Genomic DNA, 27,223 nt, shown 5'->3' on the forward strand with positions numbered 1-27,223 from the left:
GTTTTTAAGTTTGTTATGGGTTTTATGCAAAACAATATGCAAATCCAGAATTTCCGCCCGTTCTCCAGCCTCTGCCCAGGTCACAAACAACTAAGGTTGGCGCCGGGATCGCTGGCGGAGGGGGTGACCGGGCGGCGGGGACGGCCGGGGGAAGGGCTGTCCCGGAGGCGGTCCCGGGGCGGGGCCGGTGACGCGCGGAGTCGGCCGGCTCGGGGGCCGGACCTCAGCCTCTCCCCGCGTCTGGCCGCCGCTGCAGCAGCGGTGGCTTCGCATCTCCAAAAGGGGCCCTCCGACTCCGGGCTGAGCCAGTCGGGCGCTGGGTCGTGGGGCCCCGCACTGCTCTCGCTAGTCCCTGAACCGGGGATCCCTTCTCCCCAGAGTTGCGAGCAACTTTCCCCTGTCCCCGGCGCTGCCGTGGCTCGGGGACCGCGGCCGCCGCAGGTTGCTGAACCCCGGGCCACGCTCCCCGCGCTTCGGCTTTGCGCTCGTGTAGGTCGCTCCCGCTCTGGGTGCACGCTGGGGGTCCCCGACCTCGGCTCTGCGGGCGAGATGCCCCTGGGACACATCATGAGGCTGGATCTGGAAAAAATCGCCCTGGAGTACATCGTGCCCTGTCTGCACGAGGTCGGCTTCTGCTACCTGGACAACTTCCTGGGCGAGGTGGTGGGCAACTGCGTCCTGGAGCGCGTCAAGCAGCTGCACTGCAACGGGGCCCTGCGGGACGGCCAGCTGGCCGGGCCGCGCGCCGGCGTCTCCAAGCGGCACCTGCGGGGCGACCAGATCACGTGGATCGGGGGCAACGAGGAGGGCTGCGAGGCCATCAGCTTCCTCCTGTCCCTCATCGACAGGCTGGTCCTGTACTGCGGGAGCCGGCTGGGCAAATACTACGTCAAGGAGCGGTCCAAGGTAGGACGCGCGGGCGCCCTGCCGCAGCTGCCGCCCGCGGGGACGCGAGGCATTCGGAGTCCCTTGTATGTCGCCTTCGCAGGGCTGCGAGCGAACTTTGGTTTATAACCAAGAAGTCAGCCTGGTTTATCGCTCCCCTCTACCTCCTCCCTACCCGCCTGCCCCAGCCCCTCTGAGCGAAAGTCCACATTAAGGGGCTCAAATGTATCATTATGATGACCTTCTGTTGACTTTGAAATAATGACTCGTGTGTGGCAAAAAACAGACAAGCTGTGGCTTTAGTTCGATTTTAAGACATGGAGGTTCTCAAAGATACAAACAAGAGAAAGGATGTTAGAAACGTTGTGTACTATCTGTGATGCACCTGCACTCATGATCTTAAATGCCCACTTTAAAGCCACTTGATACTGCCCTTCACTGTGGTCAGAAGGGGTCCCTGCACAGGCACTCTTAGGTTCTTGAGGCAGTTGTGACTTTGCAATGTGGCAGTTGGTTTGTGGAATTTGGCAGGTGTGGGAAGGAAGAGTTTGACATGTGAAGGGTAAAACACTTCACTTCTGAGTGCTGCCTTTGACATCTTGGACCCAGGACACTTGATAGACCATCTACTTGGTTGAAAATTCTCTCCTGGTGCAGAGCCCTACACCACCTCCTTCCTTTTGCTAACTATCAATTGATAGCAAAATCCACTCTAAACAACCATTTAAGTGCTCAAGAAACTAGTCAAGCACCTCTGGAAAGAAACTGTGTTTTTGTTCACAAAGGCGGAAGTGACTCCCTGGGCGGTAATTTATCTTGGAAACATTTACAGGTAGATTTACAGAAATATGGGAACATGCAGGTACCATGATGTTGGTGCGTGTACATTACTTTGGGATAGCCTTACTCAATCTTTGCTCAAGTGACAGTCCAGCCAGTTTCCCAGTGGCAATTCTTAGTGATTTGTACTTGTGTTGTGGTCTGGGCAAGGGGCACTCAGAACTAGAGAAAACTTTTACTGAATGAAACCCAGTGAAGCAAAGCATACTGGCATGAGAACATTCACTTATATAGCACTCTTTGACAACAAATGGAGTATTTCTCAATTTCAGGTTGATCCTGTGATAAAACAAACCATTGTTGTCTCATTTCTCTACCAAGCTGAGAGCAACACTCTTGATAAAGGGCAGGTGGTAAAGACTGAAAACATGTAGACGTGAAGGGGTTGACTTGGGTGAGTGGGGTGGGGAGAGAGATTGCTGTGCACCTTTCCAGCCAGGAGGACATGAATTGCATACCTGAAAGCATCCTTATTAATGCACACAATAAAAATAATTTCAGAAGAAAATGCTGCTTTCTAAATTTTACTTTGATTTGGGAAAAATTCAGTGTTCACTGAACTCTGCACAAGATCCCTGTTAAAGTGTTTCTTTTCTCTTCTTCTGTTGTTTTGGTGGTAGATTAGAAAGCCATTTGTCTTTTGATTAGTTTGGTTTTTGCACTCAATGACCTTGCTTGTCTCCTGATGTGGGAGAGAGAGAGAGTTAGCTTCAGTGTTGCTGAGGTGTTTGTAGAGTTAACCTGGAGGAGCTGATAGCTTCTTATCAGATTTTAAACGTTTCTTCCAAACTCAGGTGTTAGGAATTTCCTCTCAGTGTTGTAGGAACAGAATTTGCTCTAAGAGAGGTCAGAATCAATTGGCAGAAAGAGGTCACTAATATATTTGAAAGTCAAATATTTTTATTTAGCTTTGACTTAATAGATCGGGGTATGGTTTCAGGCTAGGGTTTAACTCAAATGGAATGAAAAGCACTGTGTAAGACAGGGTAAGGAAAAAAACAAAGATCTGTAGATCTGATTCCTCAATCGGGTTATCTTTTGGGTAGAATAACTTTTCAGCTAACCCTGTCAGAAGGTGACTGTGAGTTGGAAAGAGAAAATTCATCCTGTTTCAAACCCAGATTTCCAGATTTACTTTGGCTGGGTTGGCACAAAGCTCTTCATTTCTGCCCTTTAGATAAATCACCTCTAGATTGGAATATTCCCTGGCCAGTCAGAACCAAATGCAAACCGGGCTTGTGCAAACATTTAGTACAATAAATAATTTTTTTTTCAGTTTGATCTGTTTGTGTAGAAAAGTCTCCTTAGCGATGGTTTGTGGCCTTGGGTCTCTTGTTTGAAATTCATTGTTAAAGTATTGTAGAAATACATTCCATTTCTACATGATTTATATTAGTTTGACCCTAATTTAACCCTTTTTCTTCATTACTTGACTGTCTTCCCTCAACAGAGTCCCTTATTTTGTGCCGCTTCCCGAGCAGAAATAGACCCATTTTCCTGCTGCATCATTCAAGCAGGTTTTCAGTAAAAACTAAATTTTTAAAAGACAGAATGTGTACACAGATTTTAAATTTATTTGTAAGTTTTTGTTAAGGAAATTTGTAAACATATATTCATAGAGAGGCTAATTAATGAACTCCCATCACCCATTTCAACAGTTGCCAAAATATAGATTTATTTTAAACCAATTGTTTTTTAGCTACTTTAGATTTTGGGGGGTATGCTTATTAATGCAACCATCCTGATTAAATACTTTTTGTTTTTTGATGGATTTTGAAAGGTCATTGAATAATATTGCCCTTTATCGCAACACAGCAATAGCAAAGGCATTGGGAATGAAACTTGAAATTGTGGAAGAGTATAGAAAGAAATACTATATGGCCCCTCTCCCTACCAAAAAAAAGTTGTTAATGGTCAGAATTTTCTATTTTTTGTTTACTGGAGAAAAATCTAGGGTGCTGAAGACCCTCTGGGGAAGTGGTTTCCTGTCTTGTACAGCAGAATGGCGCCCCCTAACTTCAAGCACAATCATTGCTGTCAGACTAGCAAAGGATTTATCTGTTACTCCCTTTTAGAGGTTTTAGACCATATCCAAGATAAATATTGGTTATAATTTGCTTCTTTTTCTTTGGCTGCCTAGATCTTGAAAATGGCTGTTTTCCAGAGAATGTGTAGTTTATAGAACCAAAAGTGCCTCTGCTCAAAGCAGCTCACTGTAGACTCACTAGTTAATAGTGTTAATAATAACAACTACCTTTTATTGAGGAGTTTGCTCTGTCTGGTACTGTGCTAAGCTCTTCACAAATACTGTCTTACTTAACCTTAGTAACCACAATCTTAAACAAATTGAGTGATTAAATAATTTGCCCAAAGTCTCAGAGTCAATGGTAGGAAGCAGTTTATAATAGGGGTTAGAGGTTTAGGCTTGGAGTTACTAGCCCTGTGGCCTTAGACAAGTTGCTTAGTTTTCAACAAGTGTAATATGAGGGAAAATAATATCTTAAAGCTTTTAGGGGGAAGGAGCATTAAATAAGATAATGTACATAAGGTTCTTAGCAGAATTCTGAGACTCATCCATGTTAGAGGGCTCCAAGGGGGAGATTTGGGATTCCACCCAGATCCGTCTGATTCCAGAGTCTGTGTTCTTTCCTATGATGCCCTCCTGCTTCCTCATTCTTTCATTTATTCAGTAAGTGTTTGTGGAGTGTTCAGTCTGTGTGGGGTACTGTGCAGGAGTGGGAATGCCATGGTGGACGAACTTACCTTCACATATACTTTTGAATTGTAGGATCCTCTAGCTCACACTTGACTAATTCTCAAGCTTAAAACAAAGGAAAAAAAAATCCACAAAAAACCCAAAAACCAAAACCAAAAAACCCCAAACATTGAAGTGGGCCAGTTGAGTACATTTGAAGAGGAAATGGAGTGGTGTGCTAGTATTTTCCTTCTGTTATTTTTAGGAAAAGTATTTATTAACAAGGTTGTTGTGAGGATCCCTGACTGGAGTAGCTCTGGACAGCGGTGTTGTAAACAGATTGGTCCCCCTCTGGAAACAATACAGAGGAATGATGAAACAGCAAAAAGTTTATGAATAAAAAAATACGTTGCAAGGTGGTGTGTGTAAGGTTTTTTGGAGTGGCCAGTGCCAGAGAAAGAAAGACGAGCAGAGTTAAAAGGGATAAGTAAACAGGCTTTATTAGGGTGGCTCCCGGGTGGGGGTAACGGGTCCCAAGAGAGGGGCCCGGGCGAGCCTTATGGTCCCACGAGTGGAACCAGAGAAGCCGCCCCACCCAGAAGTCTGGGTGGGCTTATATACGTTTTTAGGGGTGGGGGATGGGAGTTTCTCTGGAGGGAAGGTGGCAGGAAGAGTGAGGAATTTCTTTGTTTCAGCTTTAGGGCAGGGATGGAGGAGTAGGAGGGGCTTCTTCTTTTTCCATTAGGGAGGGGAGGGGTGCCCGCCACCAGCCTTACACTGTGTGTATTCCTCAGTTCTGGCCTACTCTTCTCCTGGGATGTTAGGAATATCCATTACTTAATGGAGCTTATTATCATGGCTGCAAGCTACTTTAAACAAATATAGGATAATGTACTGCAAAGATCATGGTAGCTCTTGGAACCCTGGTGCAGAAAATGCAATCAGCATTCTCAGAAGACTAGAACCATGAACAAGGAACCAGAAAGTCCTTAACATCCCCGCAGCTGGTGTGTTAGCTCTTTTCTCTGCAGCCTTATGACCTCCATGTTTGCTTCCCTGCTTGTGCTGTTTATTTCTTCCCTGCCCTTCAATCTGGCTTTTGCTGCTGTTCCACACATGTGGCTCAAGATGGCCACCCCATAATGGCCCCTTCTACCTAAAGTTTGAGATGAGCAGAAACTTGAGTAACATTCCAGAATCCTGTTTTCATTACCTGGGAGAAAGTCTGATTGTCTTACTTGGCTCAGAGGACCTATCAGCCTTGGTTCGGGGTGTTGGGGGCATGCAGAATCATATGTCACAACTATGGTGTGCGGGTCCCATGAGAGCTATAGTGCTTAGAGCACAGAGTTTGAGGACTGGACACCATAAACGGTATCTCTGCAGTTAAAATCTATGAATGAGGTATTTTAGAGAGAGGAAGCACTGCATTTGAAGCCCTGGAACATCTTTCTGTAAGGATGTAAGGGATTCCTATAAAAGGCTTGGTATTAAAAATAACTTAGCTCCTGAAGGAAGGAAATTACTCCAAGATAATAATTTATAGAGTACAACCCGAGTGCAGTGAAGCAAGTCTTTGCAACGGGTGAGTTTTCATGGTGTTCTTTGTCTATTTTGTTGAATGACACTTGGGAACAAAGAACTTAGGGGAGTGTGTGTTTAATTGATAATTTCTTTTGCTCAGTTTTGGACCACTGGCCACTCCACCATAACCTTATCTGATTGCAGCGAAGCAGAAAATCAGGGGATATCTATTTAATTTATTCATTCACAAATCATTCCGTGCTTTGCACTGTGGTAAACCTGTAGGCGAAGGGAAGTGGAAAGTGATTTTAAAAAAACCACCTGAAGAACTAATCTGAGATTTGAGTCCAGAACAATAATTGTCACTAACTTTGCTTTCTCTTTTTCCTGCTAAAAAGCCCACTTTTACACTCATTAATCATTGTTTCTCTTTGGGCTTTCTTTAATTTCTCTATTAATTTAAAATGAAGTGACCAAAACTATATAGGACTTTAATAATATGGGTTTTTAGAACCAGATATTAAAAATCATATCTATCCAGTCCCTCAATCATTCAGCAGTTAAATTGTTTTCATATTTGGAGAGATGATATCTCGAGCAGGTCCTTGAGAGGGGAATGGGGGTACATGTTGGGCCTGAGAAAAGGGGCTTTAATAGAGAGGTTACACCCCCCATGGCTGGGGTTGCTCGAGGAGTCTGGTAGACTGGGGCCCAGGGTCAGTAGGTTAATTCAGCTGCATCAGCATTTTATTTGGGAATTGTAAATATGATTCTGGCTGAAAATTGATAAACCCCCTTGGGTAGAGTTACGTGGCCTATCTTTACATTTGGCTTTGGGTGTCATGAATTATTTTTCTTTCTCGCCTTTCTGCTTCAGCCCAAGCAACATGGGTAAATTTTTTGCCTGATTTCTGCTTCTGGCTAGAAAAACTTGGAATTTTGTAAATAACAAATAGCCTAACATCGTACAACCCCACTCTGAGAACACACCATGTATGAAAGATTTCTGATAGCTGGGCATGGTGGTATGTGCCTGTGATCCCAGCTACTTGGGAGGCTGAGGCAGAGGGTCGCTTGAGCCCAGGAGTTTGAGGCTGCAGGGAGCTATGATGACGCCACTGCACTCTGCCCAGGGCAGGAGAGTGACATTCTGTCTCAAAAAAAAAAAAAAAAAAAAAAAAAAAAACCATAAAAAAAGACTTCTTTGATGAAGCTTAAAAGTGGGGGTGAAGTTCTACCCAACTCATAATAAGCAGAGTTCATCTGAGAAGCATCTATAAGCACCTGCCCCATCTTGGGTACTTCAGGGTAAAGCTCAGACGGCCACACACCTGTGAGCCACGTTTGTTCAGTTTGGCAAGACCTGTCTGCTTTTGACTCAACTTTGTGGCCCCAGGTAAATTAAATGACATTTCCTCCTGTGCCCATTGACGACCAAGGCATAGCTTTGCAGGTTAACCCTATGGAGAAGTTTATTAATTTTTTGTTAATTGTTATAGCAACAGACTTGATAATTCCTTGGTAGCAGCACTTTGTTGACAAATACTGCTCTAAGAAATAGGTGTCGCTTTTCTCTAGTGTTTGTCAAATGCACATGTTCTGACAGTAATGATAGTTCAGATGTATTCTGCTGGGCATCTGCCAGGGTGCCCAGCGGGTAACCGAATCCAAAGGCACTGGAATTGTAAATACAACAGACAAATCATTTTATGATGCCAGACTAAAGAATTCAGCTCTGGGACATTGCCAGGAGCCGTTGATTTGGCTCAGATTCAGAGCTGTGTGTTTGCCAAGCAAGATTAGTTAGCTTGGTTAATTATACATAGAATTTGTACCCCCTTTCTCTTCATTATTTCTATCTTAAACCAGTATGACACTTACTTTAATTTTGCATCTTCTTTCGATATTGATTTGTGGGCGAGTTTCTGTTCCTGTTTTTGGTGAGCTGGTAGTGACATATATGTATTTTTCACCCTCAGCCGCAACCAATCCCAGCCTTACAGACCTATGGGTTTGCTGTCGCATAATGCAGCCTTTCAGATCTTGTGTTGGAGTCATTCAGCACCTATTTGCTGAGTATCCTCCCTGTTCAGTACAGTGTCAATACTTCCTTATTAAATCAAGCCGATGTTTTGATTCTTTAGAAGGTACAATGATTAATGTTTCTCAAGTTATGGATAAATGTGCCTATCTCAAATTAAATATTTTTTTCCTTCCAAAATGAGGCCAAAATACTATTACCGTGTAAAAATAATTCCAAAACCCACAAAAAATATCAAAGAATATGATAGTAGTCTTGATTATTTGCCAGTGGGAAGAAGACAAAATGAAAAACTCAATTCCAGGTGTCAGTGACATCTATTCTTGGTTCTAATAAACTTGAGGTTGTTTTTAGACTGCTGTGACACTATTTTTCTATGTGAGCATTGCTTGGAAGTAGTAAAAATATACTGTTTGGAACAGTTTGCACATCTTATGGAGCTTGCTTTGTGTTCTCCAGACACAGAGAACAAAGATTTGGCCTGCGCCCCTCCCTCAACTTCCCTCCCATTTCTACTCATCTATCTAGTCAAACCTGAGGGACTATTACTCACAAATCTCTAATTTTTTAAAAAAATTCTTTCATATCCATATTGTTTTACAGGTTAATTTGAGTGATTAAGGTGGATAAACACAACCCTTTTTAAACACTTTTTAAATTGAAGACTTAGGCAGGAAAATGCAATATTATTGGTCAAAATTTGGCCTATTGTGGTTGTTTAGTTTTGTTTTTTAGGTTCACTATGGAACTTCAAATTTTGTCTTTTTTTTTTAATCTAAATTTTGCTTCCCCTTCTTAGAAACCATAAATCACCTGCCTTTTGTTTTTGTTCTCTCTATAATCCATTTTATGTGCTTTTGCTAGAGTGTGGTTGTTTCAAATCTAACTCAAATCATGCCATCTCCATGCTTAAAGAACATAACAAAAAACCAAAAAAATCAACCAGGTTGTTACTCTGTTTACTACTGTATGACGTTGTGAACTGAGCAAGGCGTTGAAGGCCTAAGTCTAATCTTTCCACAATCTCCAGCCACTGCCTTCCTTCCCTCCAGTCCCTGAAGTGCAGAAGCTGATTTGCGGGTATAATGAGCTTCCCCGTTGTCTTCCACTCTTTGAAGTCCATCCATCTCTAGTGCCTTCTAGTGCCTGTTCCATGATGTCTTCCCTTCTGTTCTCTAGAACTCTGTGGGTGGCTCGATCCAGGCTGCTGCAGCACAGTATTTTTGGGCTGCTTCCCTTGCCCCCCATGTACTCAGAAATTCCTTGAACTCACAGACTGTTAAGATTTGTATATACTTTTAGTACCTAAAACAGTCCCTTAAAATTCATAGGTGCTTGTTGGCTTAATTTCATCTTCAAAAAGAACTTTGATTTCAGTGGATGTCAGGGTGTCAAAAAAGCTATAAATGTTTTGTTAGGAAAAAACACAGGAGGAGGTTTTGCAGCCTGGTCTGTAACTTGATGCCAAAATGTTTAAAAATTTTATTAGAGTAGCATGCTATGAGAGACCATCTCAAAGGAGGACCTTAGCTTTGTACTTTTTTTTTTCTCGGTTCCGAAATTCTATGCATCACCCTAGAAGGTAACCTGAGTTACTTGTGGGTCCTAGCAACTCATGTGTACAGGTCTGGCTCAGAGAAGCAGACAAGCTGGGACCATGAGGCTTAGGGCCCCAGATTCTGGTCCTAGCTCAGCTCCTGGCAAGTGGCATCGCATGACCTCAATTTCTACATCTTTATGTATGAGTTAGACATTTATTTTTAAATTTTAATTTAAATTTGGTCAGCACCTACTGCTAGGTGCTAAGATGGACATTTCGCCTCACTGTGATCTTGGGCTAGTCAGTTCTTAGAGCCCACTTTCTTTACCTATAACATAGGTACAATAACACTATATACCTACCTCTAGGATTTTCAGGAATTATTAATAAAATTGAGACTAAATTTCCATCTGAGAAGGAGTGGTTTCAATTCCTATTATTTGATTCCTAGAGATAGTAGACTCGCACCAAAAGTCAAACCCCAGCACTGACGTGACAGTAATCCTCAGAGGCAAGGGCCCAACACAAAACAGCAATGCTGGAAAGTTACAATTGGAATGTTTCCTGCCAGCTTTAGGAATGACACTGCAAAGCCGGTGCCAGAAACTACCCTAGGAATTCCTCTCACTTCCTGCTCTACACACCCGCTTTCAGTTCCCCAAACTAATTAGCGCAGTTGACTAACTCCTCTTTACCTGTTATCATTTAAGGTGAGGCATTGCATAAAGACTCTTGGTTTTGTCACATAATGGCTGTGCTTCACAGTGGTCCCTGGGCTGGCAGCATCACCGTCACCTGGGAACATGCTGTCCATGCAAATCCTTGGGCTTCTCCCCAAACCAACTGGATCAGAAACGCACAAATTCACCAGGTGACACTCATACATGCTAATGTTTGAGTAAAGTCAATGCATTACGAGGAGACTAAATAGGGATGGGGCTGTCTTCCTACAGAGTTCAGTTGATCAGACCTGAGCTTATTCATTGTTTAAAAACTAAAAAATAACAGGATTTTTTAGTTCATTTGGGAAAATTTTGAGAAAAACCCGCTACATGTTAAACACACACTTATAACTTTTCTATTATTTGTACCAACAAACTTAATGTTCCAGAACTAGAATTGGAGCGAAATTTGGAACTGATTTCCTCCTGTTGTGGTGAATGGAGGAGAACATAAATCGTTGCTAATGACCGCAGGATTGCTCCCTTAACGTATCCCACAGCCTCGCAAGGAGTGCGAGCTGAAGGCACCAGGAAAAATGACAAAGAAACAGAGATTCTGGATGAGCACAAACTGGAAAATAGGGCCTTGCAGAGCAGACGATTCTCTCAATAATGAGCATCTCTTATGTGCTAACTGTGAACACCACACAGAAGCCTAAAGTGATTTCTGGCCCCCCAGGGTAAGATGTCTATCCAGGGAGGGCTGAGAAAGCTGAGGTGTGGGGCTTTTTGGGGAGAAAACTTGACAAACGAATGGAATCCAGCTTGATTGGAATCAAAGGTATGATTAGGTAGGTGGGCAGGTGGTTGCCACTTGGGCATGTAGAGCTCTGATTTCCCAGTTCAGGGTTTGAGGCTGTGTTTGCTAAGCGACCAGGATCATCTGGGAATCCTTTGTTGCATTATCTTGCAGTTGAAGGAAGGCAGTTTTATTCATGGTCATTCTAGAAGTAATAGCACCTGTTTTCACATAATTTTTTCCCTGATATTTTGGAAGGAGTGTTTAGTGGTGGAAAGACCATGGGTTTGGAATTCCGGCTTACCTACTTTGTTCTATAGTGTCTAATAAGTTACTTTTTGTCCCTACCTCTGTTTCCCCATTTGTAAAATGAGGCTTAATCTGTCTCTGAGGAGCACGGATACAGTTAAATGAACCACCTCCCCACCCCCCCAGGCACTCCTTTATTTCTACTCCCTTTTCTGCTCCCAAAATAGCTTATACATCTCTCTGAGAAGAGCTTTTTACTGTCTACCCCTCTAACAGGTGTTCTGGACCTCACCCCTCCTCTAAGCAACAGTGAGTCTGCCTGTCTCCACTGGGATTAATGCGGTAGTACAGTCAAGGTGTCTCCTAAGCCTTGTGCCTGAGTAGGAAAATTTTATCTCATCCCTGGGATGCCTTTACGAGGTGCCACTCTTTTTCTTCCCAGGGGAAATACACGTTTGTATTTCCTTTTACTTTTTTTCCTTAATTGGCCATTTATCTTCTGACTTTGAAATAAGTCTGAAAACTGTGGCTGGTGTTGACCTGAGCTAAGGTCCTGGAGAAGCTGATTTTTCCCACAGAACCTCAGAGAGGGAAGAACAGCCTGGCCCGTGGGCTGGCCCTGGGTTACTTGGGCTGTTGACCAACTGCAAGGGAAGCCCATGTGGGCCCTGCTGGGGCTACAGAGATTTCATGGTGGGCTTGAGGTGGGCCCTGCTGTGGGAATAACCAAGGCAAAGACAACCACTTGGAGGACTGCTGCTTTGCCGCAGGATTCAGGGTCAATGTCCTTGGCTTCTTGCTTTTGATAACATCCCCCCCTTGGAGGTTGAGTGCGCAATACCAACACTCATTTTTTCATATTTTTGTAACCTTTTTGCATTTTATGATTTCCTATCCCCTGAAAGGGTGATAGCAAGTAAAACTGAAGATCTTGGTTCCCTCAACAATGAGGTGGGGATGAATTAGCTAATGTTAGACATCGTGTAAGCTGCATGGGGACAGCATGGCTTGGTGATTAATGCCTCCCACGCTTCCGCCAGACTGCGCTCGAGAAGCCAAGTTACCTAACCTCCCTGTGCCTCTGTTTCCGCACCTGTAAAATGGAGATAATGATCCTACCTCGTGGGGATGTTATGAACAGTGAGGGAGGTAATATTCGTGAAGAACACAGAACAGTGTCAGGCACATAGTAAGCTCTATGTGAATGCTTGTTCAGTAAATAAATATGGCTGCTAAATGTCATGAGTTCTAATTCTACACTGACTTGCTGCGTGTCTTTTTTTCATTCAGCAGAAACATTTTTCTAAGAGCCGAAATGCAAATGTAGGTTTCTCCTGTTTTAAGAATACCGCTTCAGGACATTTTTCATGACATGTTTTGATTGGTAACTACGCATTATTCATACATTATCTATTACTAATGCCTTGTCTTACCAATTGTCTTTGAGTTATCACGGCTTCTTTCAAGTATTTTAGGATTAATTTCAGATGAAAATGTGAAGAGAGCCCTACTCTTGGCAGGTGCGCAGTCACGAGCTTGCCTTGTCTCTGATGTGCACAGAGCATTTATAGAGCCACAGGTAAAGTTTTATTTTTCTGATAAGGTTGTTTTCTCACATCAAAGGAAGTTAAATATTGTGTTTTTCTATAGAAATATGTATGATATCTTCTAGGTCCATAGGGTAACTTCTAGGGTTAATGATTGCTACCGAGGACTTGTGAGCAGTGTGACTCAGGGCACAAGCTGCTGCACACCTTCCCAGGAACTTAGACAAGGTATGTGTCAAGTGCCACCCGGCTACGCGGGTTCTCGGGAAATGGCAGCTGTTGGTATTTGGGGAAAGGCATCAGAAAGGATATGGTTAAATACTTGTCTTAATGTCCTTAACCCCAGGCTGGACTGACTTTTGCTGATTGTATAATTGTGAGGAAGGCCTGTGGAAAACATTTCTCTGGAGCCTGGGGTGGTGAGGGGGAGGAGGAGGGCTCCCCAGTGTCCGCTCCCTGCTCAAGCTCCCTGGCGGTGTGCTCGGGTGTGGGCTGGCTGCCACCCTCACGCAGCGCACGTAGCCCTGTCACTCAGCCATCACCCAGCTGGCTCTGAGCCAGGCCTTCACGGGAAGGGCGGCCTGCCCAAACCCAAACAGCCTGTATTAATGTGTCCATGTTGCCGGGCCTGTTTACTGTGCCTAATTGCATGGGCTCTGGCTGAATCCCCTCCAAGGAAAGGAATTAACCACAATTCAGAAAGAAATGACAATAGTCTCTTAAATTCCTGGCCTCTGAGAGTTTCAGTGGCTTCTTGGGGGAGGGTGATTCAGTGAGAAGTTCATGCGTGAAGTGCAGAATGCCTGGCATAGAATCTTGATCTAGCACAGTTAGGCTATACAGGCTTGTGGACCCCTGTAATCCGTGTGCAGACTTCCATGGATGCATGTGTGCGTATTTCTGGGGGTAGAGGATGGAATCCTTACATCTCTTTCATGTGAGAATCTCAAGGGGCTATCAGACCTGCTAGAACTGTCATCACTGACCCAGGAGAACTAAATTGATGTTTCCAGAATCTGGGTAGTTGTTGATGCTCGTTTAGGTGATCCCTAAGCTAGGGCCAAGTTCACCCGAGGACAGGTTTTAAAGTGAAGATTGTAAATTCTCTGCCCTTAAGGCATGTGCTCTCTCCCGACCAGGAGGGGTGGGCAGATCCACTTCACTAAAGCAACTGAGAGTCAGTTATAACTTCTTGCTTTTTATTTTCGGAAGTACTGAAGCTCCTACATTATTGCAAAATTCAGGTATAGGTGCACTGTGATTATTGCTCTACGTTTGAAGGTGAGGTTATGTGTAGCAGTGTTCTGGGTACGCAGGTTCACGGGAGGATTTATTTTTAGTGCGGATTTAGGGCAAATGAGAAAGGCAGAAGTAGTTTTCATTGTAGAAATAGAGTAGTAAGAAACATTTTCATGAATCATTTGGCATTTGTTGAAAGGATTACTTACCTGACAGATATTTGACTGTCTGGCGTTTGGAATCATCTGAGCTGTCTTGCAAGATGTTGAAACTTTGGGAAAGGGAGTGTGATAGCTCATGTTGTTGCCCAACAAGAGCATATTTCCTATTTCCCCGTCATTTTGTTACATCAATCTCTAACCAGATGCACTAGAAAGCAGGAAATATCTGGGCTTGCTCTTAACCGACAACATAGATAACAAGCAAGATGCCAAGATAACTAATGACAGTTTGAGCAAAGTTTCCTACTTTTTCTCTGAAGTGCTTGCATTATCTACAACTAATTTCTTTATGCCAATCTAGGTGAAGTTAGAATGAATGTCTGAAAATCCCAAAGCACTTTTAATTGTTACAAGTTAGCTCTGTTTCATCATCACATTGAGACTTTACTTTTTTATTCAATTTCATATAAAGAGTGGGACCAACTGGCAGCAAGTGTGAATTTCGTGTTGGTGACATTTTCTTGAAACTTGGAGAAAGCTTTGCATAGTTGCCATCATCTTGTAGAGAAGCCTTGTGAGCATTGTGCTGTAGGAATTTAAGTGACAGCAGTGGATCCCCAGGTATCCTTGAAGATCACTTACCCCTGAGTAAGGGAGATGACAAAAGGCTAAAGCAATAGTTCCAGTTTATTTTTCATGTCCTCTGTATTTAAGGTACAAAGGATTTTTGAAGTTCTTTTCTCTCCTTTTTGGAGCCAATTGGAAAATAATGGAATTTGACATTTTGGCTTAATTTATCTTTAGTTTTTTTTTTAACCAAAACTTGCAAAGACCATGCGTCTTCTTTCTCTCACACCGGCATTTCCTGCAGTATGCCTGCACATAGCAGTTTGGATACCTGAAGATATTTTATTTTTCTTTTTAAATAAGAGATTTTTAATTTTAGAACTGCTGCCAGCACATATAGTGCCTTTGTTCCGGTTACTAACCCCTCTCCCCTGCTCAGATGAATTACCAGATGGGGCCCCTATCTCAGCAGGGTGCCTTTACCGATGCAGGATACAACACAACGTGCACAACCAGGGGCTGCCCTCCTCACTGTCCACATTCTCTGTGTTAAAATATGTGCTGAACACAAATCACCCAGATAAATGACCCTGGAAGTATAGCCTTCAGCTTCTCTACCCACAGCTGACTAAAAACATTGGCAAGTTTGTCACCTAGACTGTTGTCACTGGAATATAAATGAGACCCATTTCTGGCCAGAAAACTTCAGCTATTGCATTCTACCCTATGATGAGTAGCTTGGCTGTTTTTCCAAGCTGAAGTAGGTACGTGGTCTCATGTATTTCTTGCTAACTCTTTACACATTTAATTGACTATGTAGTTGTGCCAGATGGGGGAGAAGGGAAGGATATGTGGAATGTGGATGGCACTTATACATGAGGCTTTGTCTTTGGACAGGATGTGTCTGAGCCTAGTGAAGAGAGACAGGGAAGGTCTCCCTCTCAAGAACTATCTCAAAGTAGCTTGACTTCTTGGGAGACCTCAGACAGTGACCTCAAAGTACAAACTGATATAAATTTTTCTGTGATCCTGATTAAAAAGTTGGGATCAATGATATTTCAGAGTTTACATAAAAATTTGATTGCCTGCTACTCTCATAGAATCTGAAGATTTGCCTTCATTGAAAATGACAGCAAATCCTCTGGTGTAGGTGGCATAGCACACACTCCAGAGTTCTGACACATGTATACCTGATTGGCTTCGATCATTTATGTTACTGCCAAGTGTCAAAAGTTATTTTAGTTTTCCAACCCTGGATTGGAAACTACAAAGCACTTCAAGTAGAATTGGATCCCTGAAGGAGAGACACTCTATAACCTCCGGTTGAGGGGAAGACAGACATGCCACATTATCACCTTTAAGAATAGCTAATATTTATTGAGCACTTAGTATGCATCAGGACTTGCAATAAGCATTTTACATAGATTATCTCCTTCAGTCCTTGTGAACCCATTTTACAAGTGAGCAAACCAAAGTGTAAAGTAGTTAAGTGCAGATTATCCTGTACTTAGGTTGCATTTTATTCAAAATATGCTCTGTTCAAGACCATTCTTAATTTGAAACAAATCCTTACAAAGGTTGGCTGGTATTTCTGCTTAGCAGCTAGAGGAGGTCTAGCATTTGTCAGTTGATCAAAGTACCGGTTTAGAGGTCATTCAACCAGATAGCTTTGAAGTTGTGCTGTTATTGACAGATTTTAAAGAATAGATTTTCCCTTATTGCAAATTTTGCATATAAAGTGAGACTTGATTAATATTTTTATTTTCTGAGTTGGGGAAATTTGCATAAAATGCCACTTTATTATAACTTGTTCGTGATCAAGTCATACTATCAAATCTGACTCCAAAGTCATGAACAATGTAAAATACATGTTGTGAGTGTTACTAGAGACGTGGTAAGTCCAACCTTTCTTACTGTGGTAAGAAAAATCATCATCGTTGCTGAGTGGACAATGGAGGCTGCTGATGCCAATGTTTTGAAATGGTTTTTACAGGCAATCAACCTGTGGTTGATTGCATTCAAGAGCTTTCTGTTTAGGCGTTGGAAAGGAAATCCTAGACTTTTATTTTTCAACTTTACCTGTGGACTTGATGAGGCATGGATTTATATGAAGTCAGCTTACCAATAACTATAACAGAACCTCTGTTTTCTTTTCTACCTGTGGTATTTGGGGAGCAGATTTTTACACTTGGATTTGACTGTTATAGTTCTACATATCTGTGTACATCTTCAAAGAATACATACGTATTTCCTGCCTGAACGTGGATGCATAGGTGTCTAGAGCACATGTTCCGGTCTAGAGCCATCCGGGAACGCCACGTTCACCCCCCTGCTCATTTGCTGTTGCCACAGAGCCACGGAGAGGCATCTGGCAATGGGGGTGGGTGGGGTGGGTACACAATGGGGTCAGTGGAGGGAATGGTGAAAATGCAGGGGATATGTGAATTTATCTGCATCTCCAAGAATAGAACTATAGGACTATGCTGTATTTGCCACCGTAGATGACACTATTGTGTTTTTCAACTTCTATAAATTTCAAATACTAGTCAGGAAGTTTTGGTAAACAAACAGTCTATAATAAATAAGACAGCCTCCTGATATGCATCAGTGTTATTGCTTGGCGTGTTTGTTATATGATCATTAAAGTCCTCTGGCCCTGTTCTTCTAACAATAGAACATTGAAGTGTTCTCCTCTGTAACACAGTCTAAATTCCTTCCCAGGCTTGATGAGGTTTAGATAGCAACTCAGTTGAACTGATCAGTTTCCGGAGCTTGTTACTGCCCTGTGCACAAATTGGCACAGAAGTGAATGGCTAGTTATTGAAGTGAGGCTTGCTTCTCAGTGCATCCTTCGCCTCTTGGTTTTAGACCCCGTGGAAGACCAGCAAATAGTTGGGAAGGTGCCCAAGCCAAGACCCATCTCCTGTGGCACTCCTCCAGAAAGCACACTGATAAAATTGGCCCGGCGTAGTTTCAACAGGCCCACTGAGGCTCGCAATGATTTCCTTCCATTGTTTCAGACGTGATGCATGCGGCTTCTGGAACTAAGAGAGAGGGTGAATATTCACTCTGGCCAGAAAAATTATCTCTATTTCTCTCCCTCACACAATCAGGTACTTTGCTGATACTCAGCTGTTTTGTTATAATAGTTAAGTCTTCTGGAATCGGCTCTTTCTCTATGTGTGTGTTTTATAGATGCAGCATTTAGTAGAGGTTGTACTTTTGTGAGTTTGTATCTATATTTTTTTCAATATTTTAATCTGAGCTGAATTCTGGGGCAGAAGAACATTTCATAATGCCCTGAAGAACCCTGTTGTATTTTCTGAGGTTGATGCTTAATCAAATCTTAGATGTGTTTGGACCTTCAGAGGCTGTGTAGGCCAACCCCTCTTTATAGGAAAGAAACTGATCCTAGGACCATGCAATTAGTTGCAGAGTGAACTAGATGGCAGGCATCCAGATCACTGACCTTTTCCTTAGAGTAGAGCTGTTTAAGAATATAAGATTATAGCATTGATGGAGTACTTTTTCTTTTCAGACGCACAGTGGGGGGGAGAGGCTGAGATGGTAGGAAATCTAGCCTGTAATTGTTTTGTGGCTTAAGTGACTTTCATTATTGGCTCAGTGGTGGCTCTTATAATCCTAATAGCTGCTTCCAGGGATGGGTAATTCCCTAGTCATTATAGGTGACTTCATTTATCTCTTTTTCTCCAGCTAGGCCCATTTTTTCTGTCTGCCACCAATCACCTTTCCCTAAGCCACCCTTTGCTTGGTGGTACCATCATTTGTTAAATCTTTATTACAGTCACCTCAAAATTTTGCCTTCTGAAAGATGTTCATGCTAACAGCCTGACTTCAGCTCTAAGGATGACATTGCATTGACATTTTTAATGTTCAAAGGCAGGATATGGGGATTGCTACCTGCATGAGGATATAAAATGTGAGAGATATGATGATTTAAGCTTTAAAATCATTAAAACCAAGTTACCATTCAGCCTTATTGTTCTGGTATGCAAAGTGTGGGATGCCTAGTTCTATGTTTTCGAGCTACTATTGGAAGTGACTTGGCAGCTGCACTGAAGCTGCTTCATTGAACCACTAGCGCGTGAGTTTGGGGCTCTACCCAGCTGGTCATCTTACCAGTGAAGCCACCCTGCCATTTATCAGGGAATATATGGCCTGGATCCCTGAATGTGCCCTGCATGTATGTTTGAAGATAGGTTTTTAAAATGACAGAAATAGCTATTGATCTAGGTAGAATGTGAATTTACTCTTTAGAGAAAGCCATTCACTAATTCATTGATTTATTTATCAAATTTTAAGTGGACACCTTCTATGTGTCAGGCACTGTTCTAGGTGCTAAGAATACATCTATGAAAATAGCAGGGGAAAAAATCCTGTCCTCATCTTATGTTGCCAGTTCCACTATCTTCCCTGAGCATCTTGCATCCCTATAAAAATATATATATATATTGAGACAGGGTCTCACACTGTCACCCAGACTGATGTGTAGTGGCTCGGTCATAGCTCACTGTAACCTTGAACTCCTGGCCTCAAGTGATCTTCCTGCCTCAGCCTCCCAAAGTACTGGGAATACAGGTATGAGCCACCATACCTGGCTCTATTTTTAAAAATATGTATTTAAAATATTTAAAATAGGTATAAAATAAGTATTTTTTAAAATATGGCAGTGTCCTGTGAAGAAGAGAACTGGTTTCTTGTACTTTGCCTTTTTTTTTTCCTACTCTCTGTTATAATTTTTCCATGGAAAAATTAGAAGTTTGTTATTCTCTAAAAGTAATTTTCAGTAGGATTTTTGTTATGGCTTTTGGCTTTATTCTTCCACCTGGGTGATATAGGTAGGACTTAAAGAAAGAGAACTTGAGATTATCACCTGATTTGATAAGTATCGGGTAAGAAGAGGACAAGCATTAAGAAACACATGTTAAGATGTGTATGTGGCTCTTTCCCTGAAAGGGATGATCTGGTGTCTGTGCTAACAGGTTAGAGTGCAGCTTCCTATTGGTCCTTCTCTCTTCCTTCTGTCGTAAGCATTTTATGGAATAAGCATGACCTTTTCCTCCTTTGTGATTGGTTCTGTCTCTTTGTAAATGCAAGTATCTTTAGCCATTGTTCTCAAGCAGCATGAGTGATTCATTGATTCAGGGGCACTTACTAAACAGACACAGTCCCTAAGCTCCACACCTAGTGATTCTGATTTTAGGGGTCTGGGATGGTAACCCAGAAACTGGGTTTTCAAAAAGGAGTATTGAAGAAAGACAGGGAGTGCTAATGATGATGTAGAGATGGATTACGTTAAGAAAGACTGTCTAAAATGTTCTAGAACTATGGGAATATTGTTGAACCAGTTTCCACAAGGCTGAGCCATAAGGTGTGACCTGGCTATTAATCTTACACACTGAAGACTCCAAATTTACATACTGTATGTAATTAAGAAGCCAGCAGCCACCTATCAATGTCACGTAGCACCCAAGGAGACTGTGTCATTTGTCTGCGCACCAGTGGGAGGAGGAGACTGTCATAGCTTTGTTAACCAGCTTCCTCGGAATTTCTCCACAGGCAATGGTGGCTTGCTATCCAGGAAATGGAACAGGTTATGTTCGCCACGTGGACAACCCCAATGGTGATGGCCGCTGCATCACCTGCATCTACTATCTGAACAAGAATTGGGATGCCAAGGTACTTTGGAACAATGGGCGTAGAGTACAGGGTTACAAACTATAGGAAAGAGATTCAGATAACTTAGAAGAGAGTTTGGAGTACCTAATAGCCCCATCTCCTACTGATGAATCTCCTCTGCTTCATATTTTCCTCCTCTTCCCCTCTGTGAAATTAATGCTAAAGTTGATGAGATGAAAATCATGGATATGAAGTTAATTTGGGGGGGGTAGGGTGATTATTAAGGTGTGGGAAGGGTGGTTGATGAAGGAAAGGTAATTTAATATTAGGATTAGGAATCAAATTTTTTTTATCTAATTGAGAGCTGATGTGGCTCTCAACACAGAATAGGATTTACACTTTCCCCCTCTAGCAGCTACACTGAGAAAATTCCATGAAAATAGAACTGTAGGATATAAAACCATCCCCAAGACAGATTTCCCACACAACCTTCTCTCTTGGGGTGATACGTCTCGTTGATGGCTGCTTGCCACGGTTTACTGTGGTTTGTGAATGCCAAAGGCTTTGTGGCTTATTTTTTTAGTATAGAACATATAGATAGAGATATGAAGTCTGGTTCCATGCTTACAAACATTTGTCTGGACTTTGTTTGCTTTCTGAAAGTTAAGAATGATTTAGGAGTCTGGGAAGTCGCAGAACTTTTCAAGCTTATTTGGCTTTTGAACTTTCTGCATCTCCATTTCAAGTTCTTTAGGGCCAACACTGGCTGTCATTAAGCAATAATATTTTATCTGGGGTCAGAAAAAACAAAACCTAGGAAACCAGTGAATCGAGGAAAAGGCTGTCTCTTCTCCCTGTTTGGTAGCATGACTTGGAATACATCCATGAGGTCTCCTTTAGATTCTTTCGAAGTGCTGTTGTAAGTAAGAGAGTAAAGTTATCAGGTTGAAAATAATAAAATTGCAAGGTATGAAATCATTTAACAAATATTTGAGTTCCTGCTAGTGTCAGGCGTTGTGGTATGGGGAAACATGGATGTGTGAGGCCTAAAAATGGTTATTAGTAGGAAAGATTAGGTATACATGTAAAAAAATAAAGCAAGGAAGAGAGTAATATATGTCCTGAGAGGTGCAGATAAGGTGGTCTGAGAATTCAGAAAAAAGAGATATAATTTCCAACTAACGAGGTTAGATAGCAGCTAAGGGAGTTCTGAAGAAAGCTGTAAATTCTAATTGAAGGGAAAGTTATGTGTGATGATTGTCTTAGGAAGTTGTTAATATTAGATGGAACCATATGAAATTGCTGAGTTTTTTTTGTAGGTCAGAACCAGCCTAATACTGGCAATTCTGTATGATTCAATCTGATGGTGCTCTGTGTCCATGGGCTTCATGACTGTGGGGGCTGGGGAGGCTTTTTGGTATGAGGTGAATAAGGAGATGTCTTTAGCCAAGTTTGAAATAAAATTTGGTACAAAGTATAAGATCGAAGTAAAAATTTGGGGGTAACATATGCTTGGAGTGGAGCTTAGAAGATGGCATTGTTTCTAGATGGGGCTGAAGTGTCGTTGGTGGTAAACTGTATGTGAGGCCAGGAAATAATCTATCCTTGTTTGTGGCCCTCAGCTACATGGTGGGATCCTGCGGATATTTCCAGAAGGGAAATCATTCGTAGCAGACGTGGAGCCCATTTTTGACAGACTCCTGTTCTTCTGGTCAGATCGCAGGAACCCACATGAAGTCCAGCCTTCCTATGCGACCAGGTAACAGCCGGGCCTCCTCGTACAAACCCCAGTTCCCAGAGAACTCTCTGAACTCATGTCCTGTGCATATGGGGGACTGACTGTACCCCAAAGCTGAGAGCAAACCTGTTTGGAGTTGATAAAAATTAAAGGGGAAACTGGATTCTTTAGTATACAAAACCTAACTTCGGTTTGAAATAACTCTTAATAAATTATTTTCTGTTAGGTGAGCATATTGAATTCCAAATGTCTCAGAGTGTTTTTCCTCTTTTCTCCTTTCCTTCCCCCCAATTTACCTCCTCCTGCCTTTTTAAAAAGTCTAATTGATCTACCCCTAGAGACTGTTGGCCATCACATATCAGGAATTCTGTCTGGTTACTTTGGATAAGTTTACAAGTTGCCAGTTGCAAGCAGAGGAAGAACTTTGAGAAAAGAAAGAGTAATTCGTTTTGACTTTTCTTCCTTTTTACCCTTTCCTTAGCCTGAAATTGTCTTGGGCTCAGTGTATCTGGGTCCCAACAATCCCAAACAATCTTTTCTGTAGTGTGTGCATGTGAAGATTTTCAGAATAACCGAATAATTTGGTATTGTTTACTGTCAATCTAGAATTTTTTTTTTTTTTTTTTTGGGCAACAAGGTCTTGCTCTGTCGCCCAGGCTGGAGTACAGTGGTGCTCTCATAGTTCACTGCAACCTCAAACTCCCAGGCTCAAGCTATCCTCCTGCCTCAGCCCCCTAAGTAGCTGGGACTACAGGCTCGATACTTTGGCTGGATAATTTTTTTCTCCTTTTTATAGGGATGGGGTCTTGCTATGTTGCCCAGGCTGGTCTTAAACTCCTGGTCTAAAGTGAGCCTTCTGCCCCAGCCTCCGAAAGTGCTGGGATTTTAGCTGTGAGCCACCATGCCCAGCCAATCTAGAAATTGATAAAAATTTTAATTCCTTATTCTGCCTCGGATTTGCCTTTGTCTATGGCCAAAGCTGTACAGCAGGCAGTATTGGTGTGCTGCGGGTACAACTTGTGTTGGGAATAGCACTGGGGGGCAGGACAAGAGTTTTGGTAGGATGATGACTAAACCTTGACAAGTCTAGTTAAATTAAAACCACATGTGTCCCCCTCCAGACATCATAGATCTGAGCCCCAAACAAAGTTATATATTAACTGCCAACTGGAATGTGTTCTAGATGAGCAGGTAACTAATTCTACCACCAAAGTCTGCTTGTGACTTGTTTCATGGGGTACAATAATTGGAGCCTGTCATTTGTGGCAGAATTCTCTGGTTATTCCCCAGTCCCTGGGTGACTGACTTCACAGGGAAAACATTAGCAAATGTTGATGGGAAGCCCTTGAAAAAACTCAGTGTTATGGAAATTCCGGCATCTAATAATAATTATAAAATGAAACTTTAAAAAATCCAAGCACTTTTTGTTCCCATACAGTCTATCCCATGGACAGGATAAAGCAAATTAGTGGGCATGCAGTAAAAAGCCTGAGAGTATTATTATTCAATTGCATCTTTGCCTCAATGTCCAAAACTAAAGAAAGCCGGCGACGAGTTTTAAACCTACTGTGATTTAAATAACTTATTCTTAAAAGCTTCATGAAACTGTTACCTCCTCTTCTTTGTGCTCCCCCCACCAACTTGGATGCCCCAGAGTAGCTTCCTTCTAGTCCTTTCTGTATAGATCACCTTTACCTGTTGTATTATGTGTTTAATCACCTGTCTGCCCTGCTTGAGCGTGAGATCCTTGAGGAGGATGAAGATTTGTTCACAGGATCATTGGAATTCCCAATACCCAGGGTAAAGCCTGGCACATACCTGGAACTTCTTATGTGTTTAATAAAGTTAAACAAAATTAAAATGGGGTAGACTTTTAATAAGAGGGAAAACTTTAAATGTTGGTCTTACAAATGACTTTCGTGTGAGATTTATAGGAAGTTTGGTTTTTTAGTAGTATTATTAAACTTCTTTTCTTATACCTGCTTATCTTTCACAGATACGCTATGACTGTTTGGTACTTTGATGCTGAAGAAAGGGCAGAAGCCAAAAAGAAATTCAGGAATTTAACTAGTATGTTTGATAATTTTCTGTGACTTTTAATCAACTCAACCCTTGACTTTTATTCAATTTTACATATTTTCTAATATACTCTGTCTAATCTTGGTTACGGCTTAGCTTACTATATAATGATATCTTCATGGGTTTAATCCTGAAAGCTTGGCCTTACGTTTCTCAGAAAAATCAGAAAAAAATGCAAAGGACAGCCCGAAGAATGCCCACTGATTGTGTGTTGGTTTATGATAGATGGAAAATAATTAACTTCTATCATTAATGTTAACCAGTCAAACATAGTATTTTGCCCGTGATTTTGGCACATTGCAAATGAAATACAATGGAACCCAGTTCCAATGGCTAATTTATTATAACTTGGGTGAGACTATGACTCTTAATATAAAAGCAGGGTTCATGTAATATAAACTGAATATGACTCAACACCATTCCTGTTCCTTCTAATTAGTATTGTAAGGAAGCATTTCCCAAAATACATTGCATTAAAATATTAATCCTGCCAAGTTGGTTATGAAAAGGTAAATTCCTTATCTCAAAAGTGTGGAAAATGCTGCGTACTGTATCCCTGTCTTGAAGAGTCACAGTGCTCGTTGGCATATCACATTAAGTCTCTAAGAGATCCTGTTGTTGACTAACTCATAACCCATTTGGACTGCATACCTATCAAACACCAAAGAAAACACCTTTCGAAAAGCTCCACCAGGAGGCTTTACTTTGTTGTATAAGATGGGAAGTATTTAGTGGAAGCTTTTTTGTGACATTTGTGACTTAAAACTCATCAGATCTGACTCCCTACTCTCTTTCTTCTCTTTTCTGTCCCCACCCCAGGGAAAACTGAATCTGCCCTCACTGAAGATTGACCGTGCTCTGAAATTCGCTGGCCTTGTTCATTTTAGTAACAGTTCCTGAATTTGCTTTAACAGTTGAGATCCAAAGATGGCCTCTTCAGTGACGACAAACTCCCCCTACTGCTTGCGTCGTCTGCATCCCTGTCTTACGTGTGGTACTTCGTGTTTTCTTGCCAAGACTGCATTGACCTGCAGATACTCTCTTTGCCAGATGAACTTATTTGCTCCCTCCAGAAATTCCTGCAGACATCCCAGTTGGCCAGCGCTTTAACTGATAGATTTGGTAATACTGGCTATCAAGACAAGAGCCTAGGAGCACAGGCGAGGGGACGAATCTTACTTGCACTTTATGTGTACTTCCTAATTTGAAAGGAGGAGGTTTGCAAAGAAAAAAGAAAATGGTGGCAGTTTGAGAGGCATCATGGAAGCCTTAACAACAGGAAACAGAAATTTGTGTCATCAAAACAATTTCCAGATGTTCTTAATCCAGGGCTGTTGGAGTTTCTGGAGAATTATCACAACCTAATGACATTATTACCTCTAAAAAGGGCTGCTGTCATAGTGATCGATTTGTAAGTGTCCCATGGGATGGACACTCCTTTTTCCCAGTCCTGCAACCTGGATTTTCTGCCTCTGCCCCATTTTGCTCACAATAATGACTTTTTCAACAAAGATGACATAACCATTTATTCTCTATTTTCCTTTCTTACCTGGAGAACCTAATTCCCCAGAAGCTAAAGCTAGACATTAGTTGTTTTGGTTGCTTTGTTGGAATGGAATTTGAATTTAAATCAAAGGAACAAAATCTACCTGGTAGTTTAGTGTCAACCTCTGATAACAATGTGGAAAGAGCTAGGTTTACTGACATACAATAAACATGTGTGCATCTTATGCAATTTGAGAGAGGAGATGGAGTTGGAAATGTGGGTGTTCCTGGTTTTTTTTTTTTTTTTTCAGTTTTCCTTTTTAATGAACCCACCCTTCGTCTTTAACAAAATAAAAAAGAATAGGGTGCTATATTTTAAAAAGGAAATGGAAATAAAAAAATCTCAAAAAGCTGTTTGAGTTCTTCCACATTGTCTGTCCCTAGCAGCCCTTCTCTAGCTGACTTGACACTTCAGATCCACTGTGGTTGGCAGTGTGACCAGAATCACAGAATTGTAGAACTGTGGAAGGTTCTACTGCTGCACTCGACTGCTGCAGTACGCAGAGATTCTACTGCTTCAAGAACCCTGTATTAAAGCACCTATTTTATGAAAGTTACCCTTCCTAGTTTTCAGTTCTACTTTCATGTTTTTAAATCCCTTTGATTTCTTGCTTGAAAATCCCATGAACATTAAAGAGCCAGAAATATGTTCTTTTGTTATGCACGGAGATATATATATACATAGAGACTTTCCAAGATAGAAGTTTAATTTTTCCTCTTCTGGTTTTGGAAAATTTCCAGATAATACTTGTCCTTCATTCTCACAACTGCTCTATTTTGTTGTATCATAGTACTTATCACCTTCTAACTTACTATGTAATTTACTTATTTATTATGTTTATTGTCTTGTATCCTTCCTCTAGAGTATAAGCACAATGAAGACAGGGATTTTGTATGTTTTTAATCAATGCAATATATTCCCGGCACCTAAAATAGTGCCTAGCACATAGTAAGGGCTCAGTAAATACTTTTTGAATAAAGTCGATCTCCTGTGTTAGCATTCTCATGGTTTGATTCATTTCCTCTGTCTTTGGCAGGAAGGGCTTGCTGTAATTTTTACACACAACTTTCTAACATGGTTGACTTATAAATTTAGGCTAAGAGTTTTAGAAATCTTTGGTCATAGTGTCATTTTATATTTGTTTACCTATGACTAGGTCATTCACTGACCACTATGAATCTGAAATTTGAACAAACAATATTTCTGCCCTTCTGTATCCTGGAACCATAGGAGCAACATAAGAGTAACTTCAGGTAGGACAAAGTACATTCCTCCTTTGGAACATTTTGAAAAACTTCAGTAAGAGAGAAAGAAGGAAGATTGTTAAGAATGTTATATTCTGTAAAATTGTAACTTTTTTCCATGATTACTAATGTCATGAGAATGATAGTGACAATATTCAGAAGGAACATTATAACATATAGTTCCAATAGTATGTCTTGTATCTTTCATTTTAGCCAGTTTTTGACTT

The 27,223-nt window shown here is 41.6% G+C and overlaps 1 protein-coding gene across 1 annotated transcript; it reads left to right on the forward strand.

Annotated features, from left to right (window-relative positions):
* Window positions 1–228: 228 nt before the first annotated feature.
* EGLN3 (egl-9 family hypoxia inducible factor 3) lies at window positions 229–26,751 on the forward strand. Its single transcript, XM_045568907.1, has 5 exons — window positions 229–906; window positions 20,330–20,449; window positions 22,012–22,148; window positions 24,124–24,197; window positions 25,026–26,751. The coding sequence occupies exons 1-5, from the start codon at window positions 550–552 to the stop codon at window positions 25,055–25,057; spliced, it is 720 nt and encodes a 239-aa protein (XP_045424863.1). The 5' UTR covers window positions 229–549; the 3' UTR covers window positions 25,058–26,751.
* The last annotated feature ends 472 nt before the right edge of the window (window positions 26,752–27,223 follow it).

Source organism: Lemur catta, chromosome 1 (genome assembly GCF_020740605.2).
Source record: "Lemur catta isolate mLemCat1 chromosome 1, mLemCat1.pri, whole genome shotgun sequence".
Taxonomy (NCBI): Eukaryota; Metazoa; Chordata; class Mammalia; order Primates; family Lemuridae; genus Lemur; species Lemur catta.